General features: G+C 41.8%; 1 protein-coding gene across 5 annotated transcripts in view; it reads left to right on the forward strand.

The window, feature by feature from the left end:
* PHF11 (PHD finger protein 11) overlaps nucleotides 1-18,546 on the forward strand; it is a 27,452-nt gene continuing 8,906 nt past the window's right edge. Inside the window, exons 1-11 of one of the 5 annotated variants that reach the window (XR_001331311.2) lie at nucleotides 1-113; nucleotides 1,004-1,139; nucleotides 2,765-2,872; nucleotides 3,616-3,749; nucleotides 6,685-6,731; nucleotides 9,854-9,912; nucleotides 10,312-10,378; nucleotides 12,184-12,306; nucleotides 13,518-13,589; nucleotides 16,691-16,748; nucleotides 17,415-17,528. Coding sequence is in view for 4 of the 5 variants with exons in the window: in XM_005516352.3 (XP_005516409.2) it covers nucleotides 1,032-1,139; nucleotides 2,765-2,872; nucleotides 3,616-3,749; nucleotides 6,685-6,731; nucleotides 9,854-9,912; nucleotides 10,312-10,378; nucleotides 12,184-12,306; nucleotides 13,518-13,589; nucleotides 17,415-17,554 (858 nt within the window). In the remaining variant the exon portion in view is untranslated. The other 4 variants (XM_014249973.2, XM_014249954.2, XM_005516352.3 and 1 more) reach the window with 4 other exon arrangements.

Raw genomic sequence — 18,546 nt, forward strand, 5'->3', positions numbered from 1 at the left:
GAGTTTGTGCTGTCAGAGGTTACATCTCCAGCAGAGGACAGTTTGGAGAATCGCACCTCGTAGGAGTGGGAAGTTGTTGAAGATTTCTGTGGTGGACTTCCACAAAAAACAAAGTAAAATTTCTGCTGCAAATGTTGTGGGGTGGTGCTCTAAACTGCTGGTGAGGGATGCATGTAAAGGCTTGTGCAGAAACATTTAGACTGCTTTTGTGAAGTAAGTAGCTGGCCTCAGAATTTTGCAGCTGCTGGAGAAAGGCTGTGTGAAGAGCAATTAAGACTTGAGTGGATATGGCCAGGAAAAGATAACAGGTGTCCCTGGGGCAATTTTCCCCTCGGGGAAAATTCTGTCACTTCTGTTAGCATTTCATCTTGTTGAGAGAGAATGTTTGAATCTCTCATTTTTGATTATTTTCTTGTGCCTCAATTTACTTGTAGACCTCTCCACACTGCTGCATCCTTCTTACAATAAGAAATTAGCATTTCTTCCTTGTTTTCTGTGAACTCCTGGAAGGCACTGGCAGAGCTTGGGGGCTGCTGTTTTCGGTTCTTTGTTGACTTGCAGACCCACACGTGGCAGCAGTAGGTTAAGAAAACACAAGTGATTGCCCTTCTCCAGTTATAAATGAGTTTCATACCTTAGGGCATGACTTGCTGGGCTGCTCTTGGCAGCAGATCTTGGCTGATCTGTTTTTGGAGCAGATATTGCCAAGCAAGCTTGAAAACTTTTGTATTACCCCTTATGACTTGTTAGTGACTTTCTAAGAGGAGATAAACCACTCTTTCTCCTGCTCTAATTGCTGGACCTCCTTATCTGATTTCCATCCCACTGCTATGCCAAGAGCGGGCTTTGCCTGTTCTACCGGTTGTTGTTACTGGAGGAGGAAAGCACCAAGGGTCCGGAATGTAGGTGAAAGAGCAGTCAGAGGGCAGGTGTTGGCAGGCTCTGCTTTCTTCTGTCCTGCTTGACCTGTGGAAGTTGTCAATTGCTTTGTGTTTTGTCCCAGTTTTCCTGCTCCAGGTGCTTTCTGGATAATGGCGAAGATGGTGAGAAGAAGATGTGCATTTTGTTCAGAAGGGGAGGCTGGCTCTGTGATGTATATCGCCACAGAGAGAGATATTGCAGCTCATCAGGATTGTCTGGTGAGTGCCTTTAGCTGGTCAATACTGAAGAGAAGTGGAAAAGGGATAAAGGGGGAAGTTTCCACTGCTTACCTGTTTTTTGATTTTGCCATGATGTCTGGATTGAAAGGCTGGTTACTCAAACCAGCAAGTTTATATTAGATGAAAAGCTGTGAAACGGAAAAGCGATTTGGCCAGGATTCTGTAGTGGGAGAGGATGTGTCTGCACACCCAGAGCTGTTGATTTGTGATGTTTTCATGGATGTCTGTTGCTAATCAGTGGTCCCAGACTCACATGAAAACACCACAAAGACCACATATGGCCTAGCAACAGGAATAGGTCTTCTTGAGACACTGTTGAGACTCATCCTCTTGGATGAGGGTTCTCAGACCACAGAAGGTTGTGTACTTAAATCTTTGCAGGAAAATATCTATACCTCTTGATGGTTAAAAAACTTTCCAGTGTGTGCCTTATTTAAAATAAGAAATAAAAATATCAGAAGTTGATAATATAAAAAAATCTGTGAAGCTCTAAGTGTGTTGTGATCCTTCTACTCTCTTGCCTCCCCTTTATTCTGGAATGTTGGTGAATCTGGTTCTTGGTGTGCAGAATCAATTATAGCTCCTGTATTCTTCCTTCAGCAGAGGTAGAATGTAGCTGAGGGCCATTTAGTGCCAGAGATTGCTGCTAGAGCAACTTTCTGTCACTGTCCCAGCCTTATTCTTAAAATTATTACATCTACATTGTTATTTTTCTGATATCTTTTATGGCTGGTTATTTTTTTAACAGAATGTTTCACAATGATGTTTTTTTACAGCACTTGAATGTTCTGTTTGGAACAGGTTTTATTACGGCTTTAATTCTCTGGTTTTTTTCTTTTCTTCCTCTTTTCTTTCTTCTTCCATCAACTTTACTCATTTCTCTGCCTTAGACTTGTTTGCACTGTTTGGGGTTTTTTTTGCAGTCAGCTATCACCTTCTGAGCAGACAGACTGTGCCTGCTAGATGATGAAAGGGTAGCTCCCTTTTGTTTGGAATTTGCTACATATAATGCTTAGGAAATAATTGCCAGGAACTTCCCTTTCCTCAGTCATTGTCATGGCTCAGTAGTTCTGTGGGAATTAAAGTGGCTTGAGTGTGCACGTGTGTATTTTTAGGGGGTTTCTCCCAGGATGTGTACAACGTTTCTGGTTTTTTCCTGCAGTCAGCTGTTGTCAGCAATGGGCTATGTGGAAATCTTATTACAGAGAAATGTTACATCCAGCTGTAGGTCTGAACAACTGAGCACATAATAAAATGTCCAAGGTGTGGAGGTCTGTTGCTTGAAGATCTTCTCATCCTACCTCTGGGCACCCTGGAATTTCAGATTTTCTTTGTTCATGTTTTTAATCAGTTAACTTTTTCACCTTACTATCTTTTCTTAGTTTGCCTTCAGATTATGTGAAATCTCCTATGTGGAAGGAGAAACTTCTTTTGACTGCAGAAATTTCTAAGCACAGCTCCTTGTTTAGTGTAGGTGGAACCTCTTGAAGATAGAGAAAAAGCAGCCTCATTATGTAGGGCAAGAAAAGATGTATTCCTTGTCTCTTTTTTGCACTGGTGACTGAGTCATTCTTATTTCTTAAAATTGTCTCTTTTGTTTTTAGTTATTTTCCTCAGGATTTGTGGAATCTGAAGATCATAACCCAGAAAATCTGGAAATAAGGTTTGATGTGTCATCGGTGTTAAAAGAGCTCAGGAGAGGAAAGCGGCTGGTAAGGAAATGTTTCTGAATATGCGTTAGTCCTGTCTCATAGTATTGAAGGCTGTCTGGCTTTCATTATAATAATGAAAAAAATTCATTAAAGTAGCTGGTCCTTCTGATATAGTAAGATTACGGAAATGAGAGGTTTAGTGTTGGAGTCGTTGATTTAATATTTGGTTTGGTGAAATTTAGTTAATTCTGTATTAAAATGCAGGTGTTTTTTTTTCTGGCCCTTATGTCCTCAGTCAGTTTCCTGAGACTTTGGTAAAGAAGGAAGCCAGTGCCTGAAACAAAAGAATGTGATCCACAATCAAAGGAGAGCACCTTCTGAGTTTAGCAGAAATAAGATTATTTAAATGAGACTTTTTTTAATTGCCTTTGTCTTCAGCTGCTCTCCTCCCCTACGTCCTGGGTGGAACTCTTTTCATTATGAAGTTAGCCTAGAAAACATAAATACAAACATTAACACTAATTAATGTTAAAATAACTTGGGCAAGTTGCTCAGTGCTCTCACATGGCTCTTTGACTCATTTTACAAATTTATCAATATGAAATAGAGGTGAGATAGCAAAAGGGTGGCGGAAATAATGACCAGGGTAGGAGTTTGCAGGAGTGAATTTGCCCGATGAATTACACAGAGGTGATTTGCAATGGAATACTAGCTTTTCCCACAGAGAGTGGCATTTGCCCTGCCTGGCAGGATTTGGAGTAGCTGCCTGTGACGTTTACCTGGTGAAACCCCTCCTGTTGTAGGTGTGCAACTTCTGTCGCAAGAAGGGGGCCACAGTGGGCTGTGAGGAGCGCACGTGCCGCAGGAGCTACCACTTCTTCTGTGCGCTCTGCGATGACGCAGCCGTGGAGACCGACCAGGTCAACGGCATCTACCGGTACTCACCGAGTGTCCTCTGTCACTGCCAGCCTCTGGGGGTGTCAACAAGAGGGACTTCCTTGGGTGGGGCTTAAGGGGATTTTAGGGAAGGAAATAAGTTCTCCTCTCCTAAAGTGATGCTTAATCCTCTGTTTACAAACTGTGGGAGAAATGTTTTCATTTCACTGCAGTGGGAGGGAATCTGTTTAGTGCTTAAGCCTGAAACATCACTGAAAGATAACAGCGCCAAATCTGAGAAAGTCAGTCCTACTGACTCTCTAGCTAATCTTCAAGAAACAAGACTTTTGTTAATGTCACTCAGATTCTAAATCCTTTCTTGGTTCAGAAGCTCCAGTAAATGTAGTCTGAGCACAGAGCAGGTTATAGCAATTCTAGGTTTGCTCACATTAGGCAGGTTTGGGTAATTTTCCCTCTCTATGCTAGGAAAGAACTTTGATTCCCACCAAAGGCCTTGTATTTTAATTATTTTGCTAGCATTAACACAATTTATTGGATTCTAAGTAAATTTTCTGTCCTGATCCTTCTAGTCCTTGTGACCACTGCCCTTGGTCTGCCTGCATGGCCACTGACAGATGGAACAAACTTTGGAGGATGCAGATGAAGGAGTTGAAAAACTGTGGCTTCAGGGACCTTTAGAAATGCTGAAGTTATAGTGATGTCTGAGGTGCATAAAAGCCCTGGTACTCATTTCTGTGCAAGGCCAGAGAGATCACAGGTCACATTAGATTAATTTGAGGATTGTCTAATCCTGCTTGTTTCAGAAAGGGGTGGACTAGTGCAGTCCTTGGTAGCAATGGAAGATGGGTCCTTTTGTGTCAAGACACTTGCACTCCTGGCTGGTTCACAGCACTCTCTGCCTAAAATGAATGCATCTGTTCAAGGCTATAAGCCCAGCTGTGCAGGGAGGAGGTGATGCTTAATTGATGCTTATAAAACCTTTGTGAATCTGCAGAGCTCATGAAAGAGTGTAACTGGGAAGATGGAAACTTTCTATGATCGCAGAATGAATGGTTTTCATCTTACAGCTTTAGAAGGGATAACTCAGGTACAAGAAGGCTGAACTCAAGATGTTGAAAAACAAGTGGGTCTGACAGCAGTCTAGATATAAACTGGTAAAGAAGTGCTTGCATATACAGTTGGGTTTGGTGGCATTTAGGAGATGGTGACCTTGGAGGTTTGGAAGAGGGAACCTTAAAAATGCCTTGTTTTAAGTCACTGTGTGACACTGAGAGCCTAGGAAACTAGGCTATAGCAACCTGTATTGAAGAGCTGGGAAAGGACTGGATTAGAGGAAGATATTAGGACAGCTTTCAAGGATTTAAACCTGAAGACTTTTGCACAGTAGCAGTGGCATAAATAAAGCACAAAATTGTAGCTAGCTGAAATTATTGGAGAGTAGACTTGAAAAACAGTGGATGTGGATTGACAGCACCTTCACATTTTCATGGTGAAATATAACATACTAAAAAGAGAGAATTCCTTTGAGAGAGGCAGAGCCGGTTATTTTAAATTCTGAGTTGCCATTGTTGTAATGATGAGTAGTGATGATCAAAACAAATTGGGCAGAATGGAAAGAGAAAGCATATGTTGCTGTGGAAGTGGCCACAGAACAGAGAATAGAGTGGAGAAATAAGTGCAATTTGCACTCCTGTCTCGCAAAAATGATAGTAGGGAAGTGCCTCCAAATAAAGTAGCCTGAGTAGTAAAATATATTGTCTGTACTTTATAATATGTTCTTGTGCTTAGGATGGGTTGTTTTCCACTGTGAAAGACTAGAACTTAAGGGAGGGGAAGAACAAAAAACACTTTCCAAAGGGCAGTATTAGAAATTCAGGGATGTAAATAAGGTCTCTCCAGTATATTTTTCATTGCATTGTTAGGCATACCTGACTTTTTGTGCTTCAAGATGCATTTCATGCAAAAGAAGTTCCTCATCAAGGCAACAGTCTGCATTTCGAAGGACAGTGCTTCTGTTTTTGTTAAAAGAATGACAGTAATTAGAAAATGTCCTAGTAAATGCAGTTCCCTTTAAATATTGCATCAGTCTTGGCAAATAGATTTGTAAGGAAGAGATAAACTAAACCATGCTCCTGACAAGGCATTTTTGCTTAAAAAGTGACTTGGGATCCTTCTGTAAGAAAGGCACATTGTAAAAGCTAGTTCATGTTCTCTGCACAGTATTGTATCCAAAAGATAAGGAATATTTTCAGATAAATTTGTTTCATTTTGCCTCTTCCAAGGAGTTTACATTGCTCTCCTAGAACCACTGAAAATATTCCCATTTCACATATTACTGAAGTCTTTAAGTAACAAATAGACTGAGCAGCTTTAAGCTTCTGGATCTCATACAGGGTTGCCCTACTTAGTCAGGATTTGGGGGCCGTTCTGTGAGCACAGGGCAGCAGGAGCGAGGTGCACAGAGATCTCCAGTGCTGTGTGTGGTGGCACTGCCACTGTCCTGCAGGGCTGAGGAATGGAGAGTGACACTGAGCAGATGTGTCTGAGGAGGCTCCTGGCCTGCACGGGGCAGGGCCAGGGCGCAGAGCCGCAGTGGCTGTGAGGGAACAGTGTCAGGACTGTGGTGTTTCACCTTGGGAGCCTTAATCTCATTTCAGTGTCTCTGACACAGTGATTGCCACACACAGGAAACAGGTCTGACTCAGGGTCTGAACGGTTGGCTGGTGTAACTGATCATTCAGAGCTTCAGTGCTGAGAGTCCATTGAAGCTCTGGAAGTACAGATACAAGGTTGTTCATGCTTTAAAGCAGGTGGTTTCTGAGGTGGGTAATGCTGAACAAAAGTCCTGACTTTTTAACTGTCTTTCAGTTTATGTTATGAATAGAGGGGAAAATATCTGTTTAAATCTGTCAGCATAACTCTGCATATTTATTAATACTTCTTCTCTTTTTCTTGAAATTTAACTTAAATTTTAGAGTGTTCTGCCCAAAACATGACCCAGGGAATAGGACCAATCACTGTGGTGAGTTTCTTTAATGACATTGATTTAATTTGTTTTAAAAGTTTGCATCCTACAGTCAGTAGGTCATATGAACAAGATATTATCACCTTCATATTGAGTGGTGGACATCTAATCTTCCAGGAGTGGTTTGGTTGAGATCTGCATGTATGCACAAAAGAAATCGAGAAGGTTTTTTTGAAGTGGGAGTAGTCAAAATTAAGTTGTCCCTGAATTTCACTGAAAACTGACTTAAACCACAATGTACACAATCTTTTATGGAATCATTCTTACTCTGGGCAAGTAGGTCCAAGCAGCTTGTGAGACAGGAGAGCTGCACACAAGGTTGCACTAGATTAGCAAGGAGAGGACTGCACCTTGGGATTTTATCTGTGATTCTGCAGACTTTCACATTTGCATCTTCTGTATTCACTGCAGCAGTTTCCAAAATAGGGCCTTTCATTCTGAAGGATCCCAAAGAGCTTTTTAAGTGTAACAAAAGAGTTGTACAACCCCTGTTTAAGGATTACTTCCTGTGCTACAGAAATGCAACTTTATTTGGCAGTCCTGACCCTTCCTGATTCAGAGGTATTTGGGAATCCAAACCCCACAGCTGGATCTTGTTAGCCTAATGCATACAACTCTGCTTACAGTGAAGTGGGTTCTAGACTGGCCTTCACTTTGAATTTTAACTCATTCGTGCTGTGAGCACTTGTGCTGACAGTGGTGTGTTCCCATTGAAGTCTAGCAAATTTTGGCTAATCTTCTTGACAGAGTCTTGCTGCACTCTGATGACACTTAAGGAATGGGTTAGGTGATTATTATTTAAGCTTTTAGTCATGAGGGCTGGGGCTTCTTAGCCAGACATAGAGTCTGTTTAATATCTGATATTGCTGTGGTTCACTAACCAAATGCATCTTCTTAGTTTACTTAGTAGCTGTGCTTTCTACTTATCCATAGTTCTGAATCTTGACCTTTCTTTTCAAAATTACTTTGTTTTCTGTGGTCTAATGGTTGTCAGAGTCTGTTGGGGCTGCCCAGGTTCCCAGGTGGTCTCCTGTGCAAGTACTGGACCGGCCCAGGGTTGCTTTGTTTCCAGTACCACATAATAATCCGGCATTAGACCCAGCCCTCTAGACCACCTTGTTCATAAGGAGGACTTAAGTCTTAAAAGGTTGAATCACAAAATGCTTTGGGTTGGAAGGAACTTTGAAGATTATTTAGTTCCAGCCTCCTTGTCTTGGGCAGGCACACCTTCCACTAGACCAGGTTCTCAAAGCCCCATCCAAACTGGCCTTAAATATTTCCAGATACAGGGCATTCATAACTTCTCTGGACAAACAGTTCTAGAGTATCACCACCCTCACAGTAAGGAATTTCTCTCTGTCTAACCTAAGCCTGCTCTCTTTCAGTCTGAAGCAATCTCCCTTTGTCCTGTCACTAAATGCTGTGGTACAAAGTAATTTTCTGACTTTCTTGTAGCCCCCTTTAGATACTGGATGGTTTTTGTCTTCAAATGCTGCATATACAATGTTCCCTGAAAAGAGAGTTTTCTCCTAGAGGAGTTCTTCCAGAGGCACTTAATTTAGAGACCTTCTGTTTATGAGGGGTAAATGGATTCTGCTGGCGGTGTCTGGCCTGCCTCCTGAGCTTCTGTCACCTCCTGAGAGTAGCTGTACCCTGGGAAGTGGGAAGCAAGTGGGAGAGTTGAGTACAACACACTTGGTTCCCCAAGCCCCGTGTCTCTTGCTTCATAATTTGGAGAAAGTGGATTGCCTTATTCTTGGTTCATACAATATTCTTGTGCTGAAATGTCAGGGCTCTGCTGTGTGATTGGGAGGGGATAAGGTGCCTTATGGGCCAAGAACTCCCCTTGCAGCTCTGTGCAGCAGGGATGTGAGAGCAGCTTGGACTTGGAAACAGACTCCAACCTGTTTAACTGGAAGAGTTGAATGTGGACAGAGTAAAGACTGACAAATGCAGGAGAGCAGCTAGCACTGTGCAGGGCAGGAAGAGTTGGGCTGCTCTTCAGACTCTGCTCCTCTTGTATAAGGCATCCTTACAGCAGATACCAGGGAGAGCTCAGAAAATCCCATCATGTGTCAAAAATACCCTGCTGGACAGCAAGAAACACTTTGTACAGCAGTATCTCCCACACTGCCCCAAATTAGGCCTTACAGGTTTGTTTTGGATGAAGCGAGAGACCAGTTTCCTTTCAGGCCCTGAAAAATGCTAATGTACAGCACCAGTGCCCAAACTTGATTCCACAGCCTCTGTGTACAGCAGTGGCTCCTCATTCCTCTTGATAGGATGATTTCTAACAGGAAAGACTATTAAATGCTGCCCAGAGGTTCTGGAATTAAACAGGGAAGGGGAAGTGTAATCCCACTGTACTTTAAACATTCAGGTTTTGGTGGGTGGTTGCACTCTTCTCTGCCTTTCTCTGCTCCTGCCTTGTCTTCCTTGCCAGAGCTGTCCTTCTCTGCTTGTGATACTGTAGCTGTTTCCAAAAGCTGCCAGTTACCATGTTGGCAAGAGTCTCTGGTGCATCCTGATGAAAACAATGTAGTGAAAGCAGAGATAATTTTTCAGAGATGTCACATCACATTGCTACAAACACTTTATAGCATAAATAATGTTAAACTGACAAGTTAAATGGCTTCTGGAGGTTTTCTGGGAGGGTTCTTATGTTGATGAAAAACTTAATGCTATTTGTATGTCTTTGAGACACCTAATAATTCTTAAAGTAATCTTAGTTTTGAGGGTGTATTAACATGCGAAAAAATTGTTTGGAAAAGAAACCAAACAGTTTTTTACCACCTAGAGGTAGTGCTGCTGCTGGGAGGAATAAGTTCACTCTGCCACAATTAAAAATCTACTGAGTTGAAAAGGTTAAGTGATATCCTAATGCTGTAATGATTTGCACTTTTTCCTAATGGTTGATTCATGCTTGCAGTTTTCTTAAATGGAAACAGTGTGAATTCTGCTGAAATGTCAGGTGTTTGGGGAAGCTGAAACATACTTTTGCCTTGCCACCCAAAGCTCCTCAGTTCTGTAGCTTTTTGGGAAAAGAAGAAATTTGAATGATGTATGATGGTCAGTCTGAGGTTCTCACTTTTGTTACTTTGTTGTTTATTGATTCCTAGATGCAGCAAATAAGAAAAGAAGACGTACATTGACATCTCCCACCATCACAGAAGAAATGGTAATTCTGAATTTCAGTAGTACTAAAACAGGGGACCAGGGGACCTGCTACAGCAAAGGATTTACTTATCAAAGGATTCTGACAATGTTCAGAAAGAGCCTTGGGAGCTCCCAGTAGGCATTTGTTAACTTCTCTGCTATTTGCAAATGTAATGGTTAAGGAAGGTCGTGTCCCAGGTGTTTGGCTTTTCTTAAAGGCTTTTTGCTTTGAAGCGGTTTTTGCTTCCATTTTCAAAATAGAATGTCTGGAGAGGAATATTATTAGCCATGCAGAGAAGCTGACTGTATTCTCAGAAATGTGGACTGCTTTTTATCCTTCTGCTAAGACAGAAATATGATAATGAGAACAGCAGTAAATGTCAGCATAATGTAAAAATACATTGGTTTGATTTTCTTACAGAGTACAGAAGAGACAGCAGAAGAAAACCATTTACAAATACTAAAACGAAAGAACAACAGGCATAAAGGTGAGACTCACTTTGATACAGAAAGGTTAATTCAGTTTTTTTACTGTGCCTGTGAAACTTTTAGCAGAGAAACAAGGCATGCAAACACTGCTCCTCCAGCAAGGACAGTGGGAAGATAGAAGATAAGAATGCAGTGATAGATGGGACAAAGGACTGAGTCTTTGTGAGCCTGGGGTGGGATTTATGATAATGGATAAATTGTAATATGTATGTAGGAAGTGTATATAAGCAACACACTTAACGTAGAATCGAGGTGTCAATGTAAGGTCAGGAGTACCCCTGCAGGACCTTGGGCCTGAAGAAAGGATTCCCACTTTAACACAACTTCAGTGTTGAGGAGCCTTTTTCTGATATATAGACATTTGGTAACAACTTTATGGAGCAACTAGGAAGTACTGTGATCTGTTATGTTGAAGTGCAGAGCTTGGAGATGGCTGGTAGCAAATGTGCTGCAAATGGATCTTTATGATTCTCCTGAGATGAGTGGCTCTCTGTGCTCTGGCATGGCAGCAGAAGTCTGATATGTTTTAATAACTGCAACAAACAAATACCTGTGGTTTGGCTGAGTGAGACTTGCTTTGTGATGTGAGCTAGTGATTCAGATGGGAATGACCCCACTTCGGCTGGCTGCTGCATTCAGCTCCGTCTCCTGCAGACAGGGGTGCCTCTGCCTGATGCCCCTCCTCTGTATCAGTACAGTTAAATGGGAGCCCTGGAAGGTGTTAACAGAGGAGGTGCTCTGAGGAGGGGGCAGCACATCTTACGTTTGGAAGCCTGGGTGTACACAGGGTGCTTAGCACAATGAAGTGTTTTATTGCATACGTGTGGTGTTACAACAATGAGATGGACCACGGGATTCAGTGCTGCAGTTTTCATGTTACCCTGAAGCTCCAGCTGCAGTTGCTTGTTCTGCTGGCACTTGGAAGTCTGGAATGTGCTAGTGGTGATTATTCACCTCACTATGGATATGTTTAATGTATGGGCATGGTATTGCAAGTGGCTGCCTAGTGTTTTTTCTGAATTTCACTACCACTGTAAAGAACAGGAGACGTATGAAAAATCCTGAAATACTCATAGAGCATCTCATGTAAATGAGACGGCATTTCTTTCCTCACAAATGTCTCCAGTAAAATGTAACCTTATTTTTAATGGACTTTAGTTTTTTGTAATTGACTTAATGTTTTTAAGGGCAGACTTTTGTGAGCCCTCCAATAGCTCTTTGCTTTTGAACAGCCCATTGCACTGATCTTACTAAAACATGTCACTGACCTGTTGCTCTGAGATAAGTAAAAAATGGTTATTTATCCATCAATCCAAATCTGACAAAGTAGGTATGTAAAATGGGCTGTAAAAAAAAAGTTTAGTTGCCTGGATCACTTGGAGTAAAAGTAGCCTCAATTTTTACCAAATCTAATACTGATTCATTTCTTGCACTGTTTTCTGTGCTTTAGCCTGCTTAGTCCATGGTGTGGTCCTCAGGATTGGTGGCAATGCAAGCAAGACACTAGGGGGTATCATGAGCTTTAGGAATGGCACATTTAGAGTTGTGGAGCTGTTAGCTTGTGATGAATGAAGCCAGATCTAGAGCTTAGGGAATTTCACACCCAGCACAGTACTTATGTTTGCCTGGCTTCGTTTTTGTTCCCACTGAAAAGGGCTGTGTGGGTGGCTGGAGGAGCCAGAGATCTGCAAAAGTATTTGTTACTGGTGGACGGGCTTTGGCTGAAGTTTCAGCTTCTGAAGAGAGGGAACAAAGCCCACTTTACAGATCACTTCTGTATGAGACTGCTTTTGTGTTTTTACAGTTCGAATAGACTTTGTTAGGAAGTGCAAACAAGCTGGGCTTCTGGATGACATATTTGAAGAAATGCTGGACACACTTCACCTGGCTCAGGAAAAACTGATGGATGACAACACTTCAGAAACAGGTATGTTTCAGGGGGACCCATGGCAGGGACTCAGCTCTCAGAGCAGAGGTGCAGATCTGAATCCCAGGCACTTGGCTCTGGGTCACCTTCCTGAGGATACCATGGTGCTAAATAACTCAGTTATTTTTGCAGCTGTGCAGGAGGTTGAGAATGACCTTCCCTTTTGAGTGACCACTTACGATGAAAGTTCCGAGGAACTTCTTTCTCAAAATTATGTAAGAGCTGCCAACTCAGTATCTCTAGTGAGACCTTCTGACTTGAATTCTTGAAGCCACCTTTTACAAGTTGGAATAAGCATAGAAAGGTTCAATCCAGCCTCTTCTCCCAGGAACAGAGAGGTCCTGAAGAGAACCAGGTTTTATTTAAGTCATAAGTCTGTGTTGCTCTTGCAGCTTCACAGAGGGGACCAGCTGTCTGTTAATATCAGCACTCTCTTCTAAAAATCCCCAAGTATGTACATTTTGAGGCTTTGGATGATTTGTTACTACTGTACTGTCAGCTGTTAGTGTCTCTTCGGGGTTTTTATGGGTTTATCACCTTTTATGAAGTCCTGTGTTTTTAAGGAATTCCAGTCTAATGTTGCTTTGTCCACAACATAATTAAAGAAAATTTCAAGCCTTCCTCTCCTATCGTCCTCCAGTTTTTCAAAGTTAGGAGTAATACCTTTGCATAAAGAATGCTATTTTATGTAAAGTAGCACACGTGTGGAAAGTGAAATGTCCCACCTGGTAAGTCTTGCTTCACGATCAGCTTGTGTGTCAATGGTCAGTTGAACTCTGTGACTGTTTTGTATTTTGCTTCAGCAGAAGCCTTAGGCATGAAACTGAGGTGTAATTCTTGGATGTTTCTTAACAGCAAACAGGGATATCTTAGTGCCACACATGATCTGTCAGGAGGAGTTGGTGCAGTCAGCCCTGCCATCACACAGTCCTGGCACACTGAAGTGAAGTATGACTTAAGTACATTTCTCTTTAAATGCACTGTTCATGTGGTGTAGACCCAAAAAGGGAGTAATTTTCTGTCTGAAACTAAAAAGAATTGACAACTTGATCCTTCTTTCTCAATACAGATTATATGAGAAGGAAGACATCTTAAAACCTCAAGTAGTCAGTATGATGGAAAAGAAGTAATTACTGTTTTGTGGTACTTCTAATGTAGGGGTCTGTAAACCTTTACTCAGTAGTTTTACAGCAAGTTATCTCTTTCCCCAGAGTATGAAGAGACAGTGATGGCACTGTTTGACTGTGGACTGTTTGAAAATATACTGACAAATATTCATTCAGGTATGTGCAGAAGAGCTGTCAGAGCAGCAATTGCTCTGGGGTTTGGCATTGAAGTTATTCTAATGAGAATTTTGATAGAAGAGTCATTTTAAATGAAAATTCCAAGGAACTTTTTTTTTCTCAGTGTTATATAAACAGTCAAATAAAAGCCATGGCTAGCTGAATCTTTAGAAATAAAGTATATCAGATTTGGCTGGCTGACCTGAAGCAGGGAGCGACTCACAGTTCCACAGCTTTAAACGGCCAAAGGGTCTCCACCCCAGGGGAACTCCCTTCTCCTGCAGCTTCTTTGGGTTCCTTGTCCACCACCTCCCTTCAGCAGCTTACCAGTGTTGCAGCTCTGCTGCTGGCTGACAAGTGCTGGTCAGAGTAATGCTTTCTGCTGAAACACAGCAACTAAAGGCCAGTAGAACTCACCTGGACTGGGGGCAGGGGGGGCAATTGTGCTTTGAAAAACCAGACAAGGATGCTCAGTGATATGAAAACAAAGGCAGGAACAGCTGCTTGGGAGCACCAGTGTGGAAGGAAACTGTTTGAAGCAACAAGGCTGAAGCTGTTTTCAGACAGGCAAGTCTCATGCTTCCCATTTCCCTCTCCAACAGTTGTTCCAACTTTTGCTTTAATTTAGTCTGGTGAAAAGGGTTTTAATTAGCTAATGTTGAGGTTTGGTATGTGAAGACGATATTTGCTGTTTCCCTTTCACTTGACTGCAAAAGCCAGGCTCCTCCCTTCAGTCTCCTGTTCTTGCATTTAAATTTCTTTTTCAGCAGTTGGAGTGTCCAGTGTTGCAGTTATCTGACACAAGGTTCCACCAGTGCCTGAGCTGAGGACATTAAAACATCTCTGCTCAGAATTCCTCATGTGACACAACCTTGGATCACACTTGTTTCTTTCACTGCTGCATCAATTATTTCATCCTCTTCTCAGCTTACAGGAAAATCTCTTGATATTGGCACCTCTCTGAACACACCATGTGATTCTCATGGGTACTAGTTGTCCCCTCTCCAAATCCCCACAACTCTAGCAGCTCAGTTCTTCCTGTACCACACAATCTCCTTTTCTGAGACCTTTTAAATTTCAACATCAATAATGAGGTTGGTTCCAAAACTGAGCCAAGAGGAGCTCTTAAAATGAAGCAGTGAGAAAGGAATGAAAACCCTGTTAATTACAGGTTAAACAGCAGAGAAGGAAGAAAATCACCAGCTGCTTTTTTTTTTTTTTCACTCTTCTTTTTTCATTATTGCTACTGTTGTCATAATTGCTTACAAGCTCTAGCTAGCACGTCTCTGTGGTGACATACTAAGTCAAGAGACTACATAAAGTAGGACTGGTATAAATACTGTGTCTCAAGCTGATGGTTTTGGGTCATTTGCCATGCTTTAACTTCAGTCCTTTTAAATCATGATACAAAACCTGTTCTAAAGCCTTACATGCCAGCACAACATTCCAAACTGGAACTGTTGAAAGGGCTTTTTAAAATCCCTTTTATATACAGGGATCCACACTCCTTTTGCAGTGTGCAGCTTTTACTGCAGACTTGACTGCATGTAAAACCTTCCACACAGGATATGCTGTTGCCTCAGCAGCAGTTTCAGATTTCTAGGTTGGAGGTTTCTTTTCCTCTACTCCAAGGAGAACCAACTTTTAGTTTTGCTTTCAAATTCTGTTGTGTGTCCTGCTTGGGCAGGATGCCTCTATCAGCTTCCCTCTCCTGTGTGCTGGTCAGCAGTCTGGCCAGGAGCTTTTGAGCTCCTTGACAGCATTTATTTTCAGGGGGTTTGTAGCAGCAAATTCTGCAATTCAGATAAAGGTGTTGGAGACAAAGGCCACGATAATTAATTTTAAAACTGTCATGCAGTTCCTTCACCGAGAATCCGTTAGCACTTTGGGGCAGTCATTCCAGGTCCATGGCCCTCAGCCCATCCCTGATTTTACAGAAATACATTTTCTTTCCCTTCAGGCCATTTCCTCTATGAGGTGGAAGGCTTCCAATCAGTTACCTGCCTTCCTGTGGAAGCACTTCTGTAGGCCAGCCATTCCCATCACTGGCATCTTTGGGCTAGTTCTATTTTTGCCACATCCTTTTGGCAGCAAACTGAGCTGTGTGTTCAAGCTGTGTTTGTTCCATCTGTAGCTCTCCCAAATGCTGAATCAACAGGCTCACAGTGTTCCAAGTTGGAAGGGACCTGCAAGGATCACTGAGTCCAGCTCTTAAGTGGCCTGTATGGGGATTGAACCCATAATCATGGCATTATTTAGCACTATGCTCTAACCAACCGAGCTGCTTTCTTTATTTCTGATGACTAATTCATATCCAGATTCTCTCTAAGAGTTTTTTTTTTTCCCTGGTTCCACTTGTATATGTCCAACTTCTTTGAGTAAGTGTCATCTGAGTGCAGAGGGACGGGACATCTCATTTTCATTCAGAGGTAGGCTGGGGCACCAGCTCCCTCTTCAGTGAATGCTACCAGAATTTCCCATGGGCAGCAGGCACCAACATTGCTCTGGCTGCCTGTTTTCAACACCTACACCCAGCTTTGGGTAATGTATTTAAAAACATGTCCATGTCCATCACCTTCCACATCCACCCACAGACAGCAGGTGCTGTGCTGTCTGTGCTTTCTGACTACAGAGGAAGAAGCAAGCAGCAGGGAAGCAAAAGGCCAAAGTACTTTTTTATGTTGTTGTTTGTTTGTTTTGTGGTTTTTGGTTTGATTTTTTTACAAAGCTCTCTTATTCTGAATGGCATAGGGTAAACATCTGGAGAGAATTTCTCCACTCTACTCACTGAAACTTTAGAGACATCCTTCAACATCTGCTCCCCTAGAACAGGAAAAATATATTCAGTTTGTACAAAATGCCACCTTCTTACTAGAATCTGAACTCTCAACATTCTCACACACTGAGAAAGTCATTTGTTGTTCACAGACCAACCTGGCTGCACAGAGGTCACCAACACCTCTGTGTGTCCTGTTAACTGAATAAAGCAGGTGCTTCATTTAAAACTTGCAATTAAATAACTGTAAGGTTGTGGTAATGCTTCTGAATACTGGCATAGTTCCTTTCTGAGCTCTCACTGACTTCATAATCTTTAACATTAGGGAAATGGAAGCAGCAGAGGGAAGCAGAAATGCAGTCAAGCAGGGCTTTGCAAATAAGGTAAACAACTTGGTTAATCCCATCAGGATACTGTCAATAATGATTTTGCCAGAAGAAGGAGAATAAGTGCTGTTGAATTGTGTTTTTGAGAATCGAGTTGTTGAATGCAGTTGTCTAAACCATCTCTTTTTAGGTTTAATTTTGTTGTTAGCTAAAATCCATTAGCCTTGTAAATTTGCTTTAGAGTGTCATTTAGAGATGTTAGCTTTAAAGATTTAAAAGACATCATTGTTGGAGGAGCTCTCACACAAATGGGCTCTGAAAACAGAACTGTTAAAAGCTCATATGCCAGTTAACACAGGGGGTTAGTAGCTAAACTAGTAATTTTTATATATGCTGAGATGTTTCAAATTTTATCTCAAAATTAGCTGTTATAGATTTCAGCATATGGATAGCAGAGTATGTGACTCCTGCTCTGTGTTTTCTCTGACACACCAGCCAGGCTCTCAGCAGACAGGGTTCAATTCTTTGTGAAGAGACCAGGTGTGCAGGGTCACAGACATTGCTGTAGAAAGGAAAAGCTTTTAGTGTAGGTTAAACCAAGCATCATGAGCTCTGCAGAGTTAATCAAGACGTAACATGTTTTATATTAGTAATACTTATGTATAATAATAAAATATTCTTATCCCTTAATAAGAAAAGCTTTTTACCCCTTTTTTGTAATAGGAACAGAAGAAAAAATCCAGAAACTTCTGGAAAACAGAAAAAGACTGGATCACAAGATTGAGCTACTGCAGGATGTAAAAGAAGTCATCCTTCCTACTCCAGAGAACACGGCCAGTACGTCAAGTACAATGTCTGAATAACCCCTGTCTGTGATGGTGCAAGAGTTAAGATTTTCTAATGATAAAAACCATAGAGCAGTCAGGTCAGTGCTCAGTTCCCCAGCTGCGAGCAGGGGCTGAATGGGTGCAAGAATGAAGTGTTATTTTTATACCTCACTGTTGCAATAATTTAAAGTTCTTCAAGTGTTCAAATCTTCATCTTCAAATTTTTCCCTGATTTCACTATAAATTTTCATTTGTATTCCACAATGGAATATAAATGAATGTTTTAAAGTAAATTTAGCTTTTACAAACACTCAAGAACACCCTCCAGTGAAGACCTTTTTCTCAAAGCCAAGGCAGTGTTCAGCTGCCACAGAACACTTGCTAAAGTCACTTTAACTGTGGGAGCCGGTTCTTGGCTGGGCTCTAGACCATGATGTTTGAAGGACCATAGTGCTGCTTTGGCTTTCCCAAAAAATATAAATGAGCAGAAGTTGCACTCAAGGAAGCCTTCTGGATTATAAACAGGAGTTTAATTTTAAAAGCCCAGTTTTTCTTTATTGACTGGTCAAGGTGTAGCTGTTTCTGCTGTGATGGCAGTGGTAAAGCAATGTTTGCAGGCAGACCAGAGAGGGTAGGGCATTAGACTCAGAAAACATAAAATGTAAAATTGAGAAAAACAGTGACTGGATCTTCCTTTCACTATTAAGAAAGGGTTCAACTTTCATATATTGTTTGAATACAGCAAAGCATTGTTTAGCCACAACAGAATAAATATATAAAATAAAACATTTTCTAAAGGAGCTGTGTGTGGAGTTGTGCTCCCTGTCCCTGGTGCTGCACAGGATTTGGCCAAGAAGGGGGAGTGCTGTCAGACTATGCTTTACCCAGCCTTTGGCTGAGGAACGAGCAGAGCACTGGCAAACACCACTTGGCGTGACACCAGTGAGATCCTGTTACAACAGCTGTATTCGGAATTCCTCACTTGAGCTTGTTCTGTGGGATGATGGGGATTGATAAGCAAAGAATAA

The sequence above is a fragment of the Pseudopodoces humilis genome, chromosome 2 (genome assembly GCF_049639895.1).
Source record: "Pseudopodoces humilis isolate 2021_Gansu_Grassland_sample_001 chromosome 2, ASM4963989v1, whole genome shotgun sequence".
In the NCBI taxonomy this organism is placed as follows: domain Eukaryota; kingdom Metazoa; phylum Chordata; class Aves; order Passeriformes; family Paridae; genus Pseudopodoces; species Pseudopodoces humilis.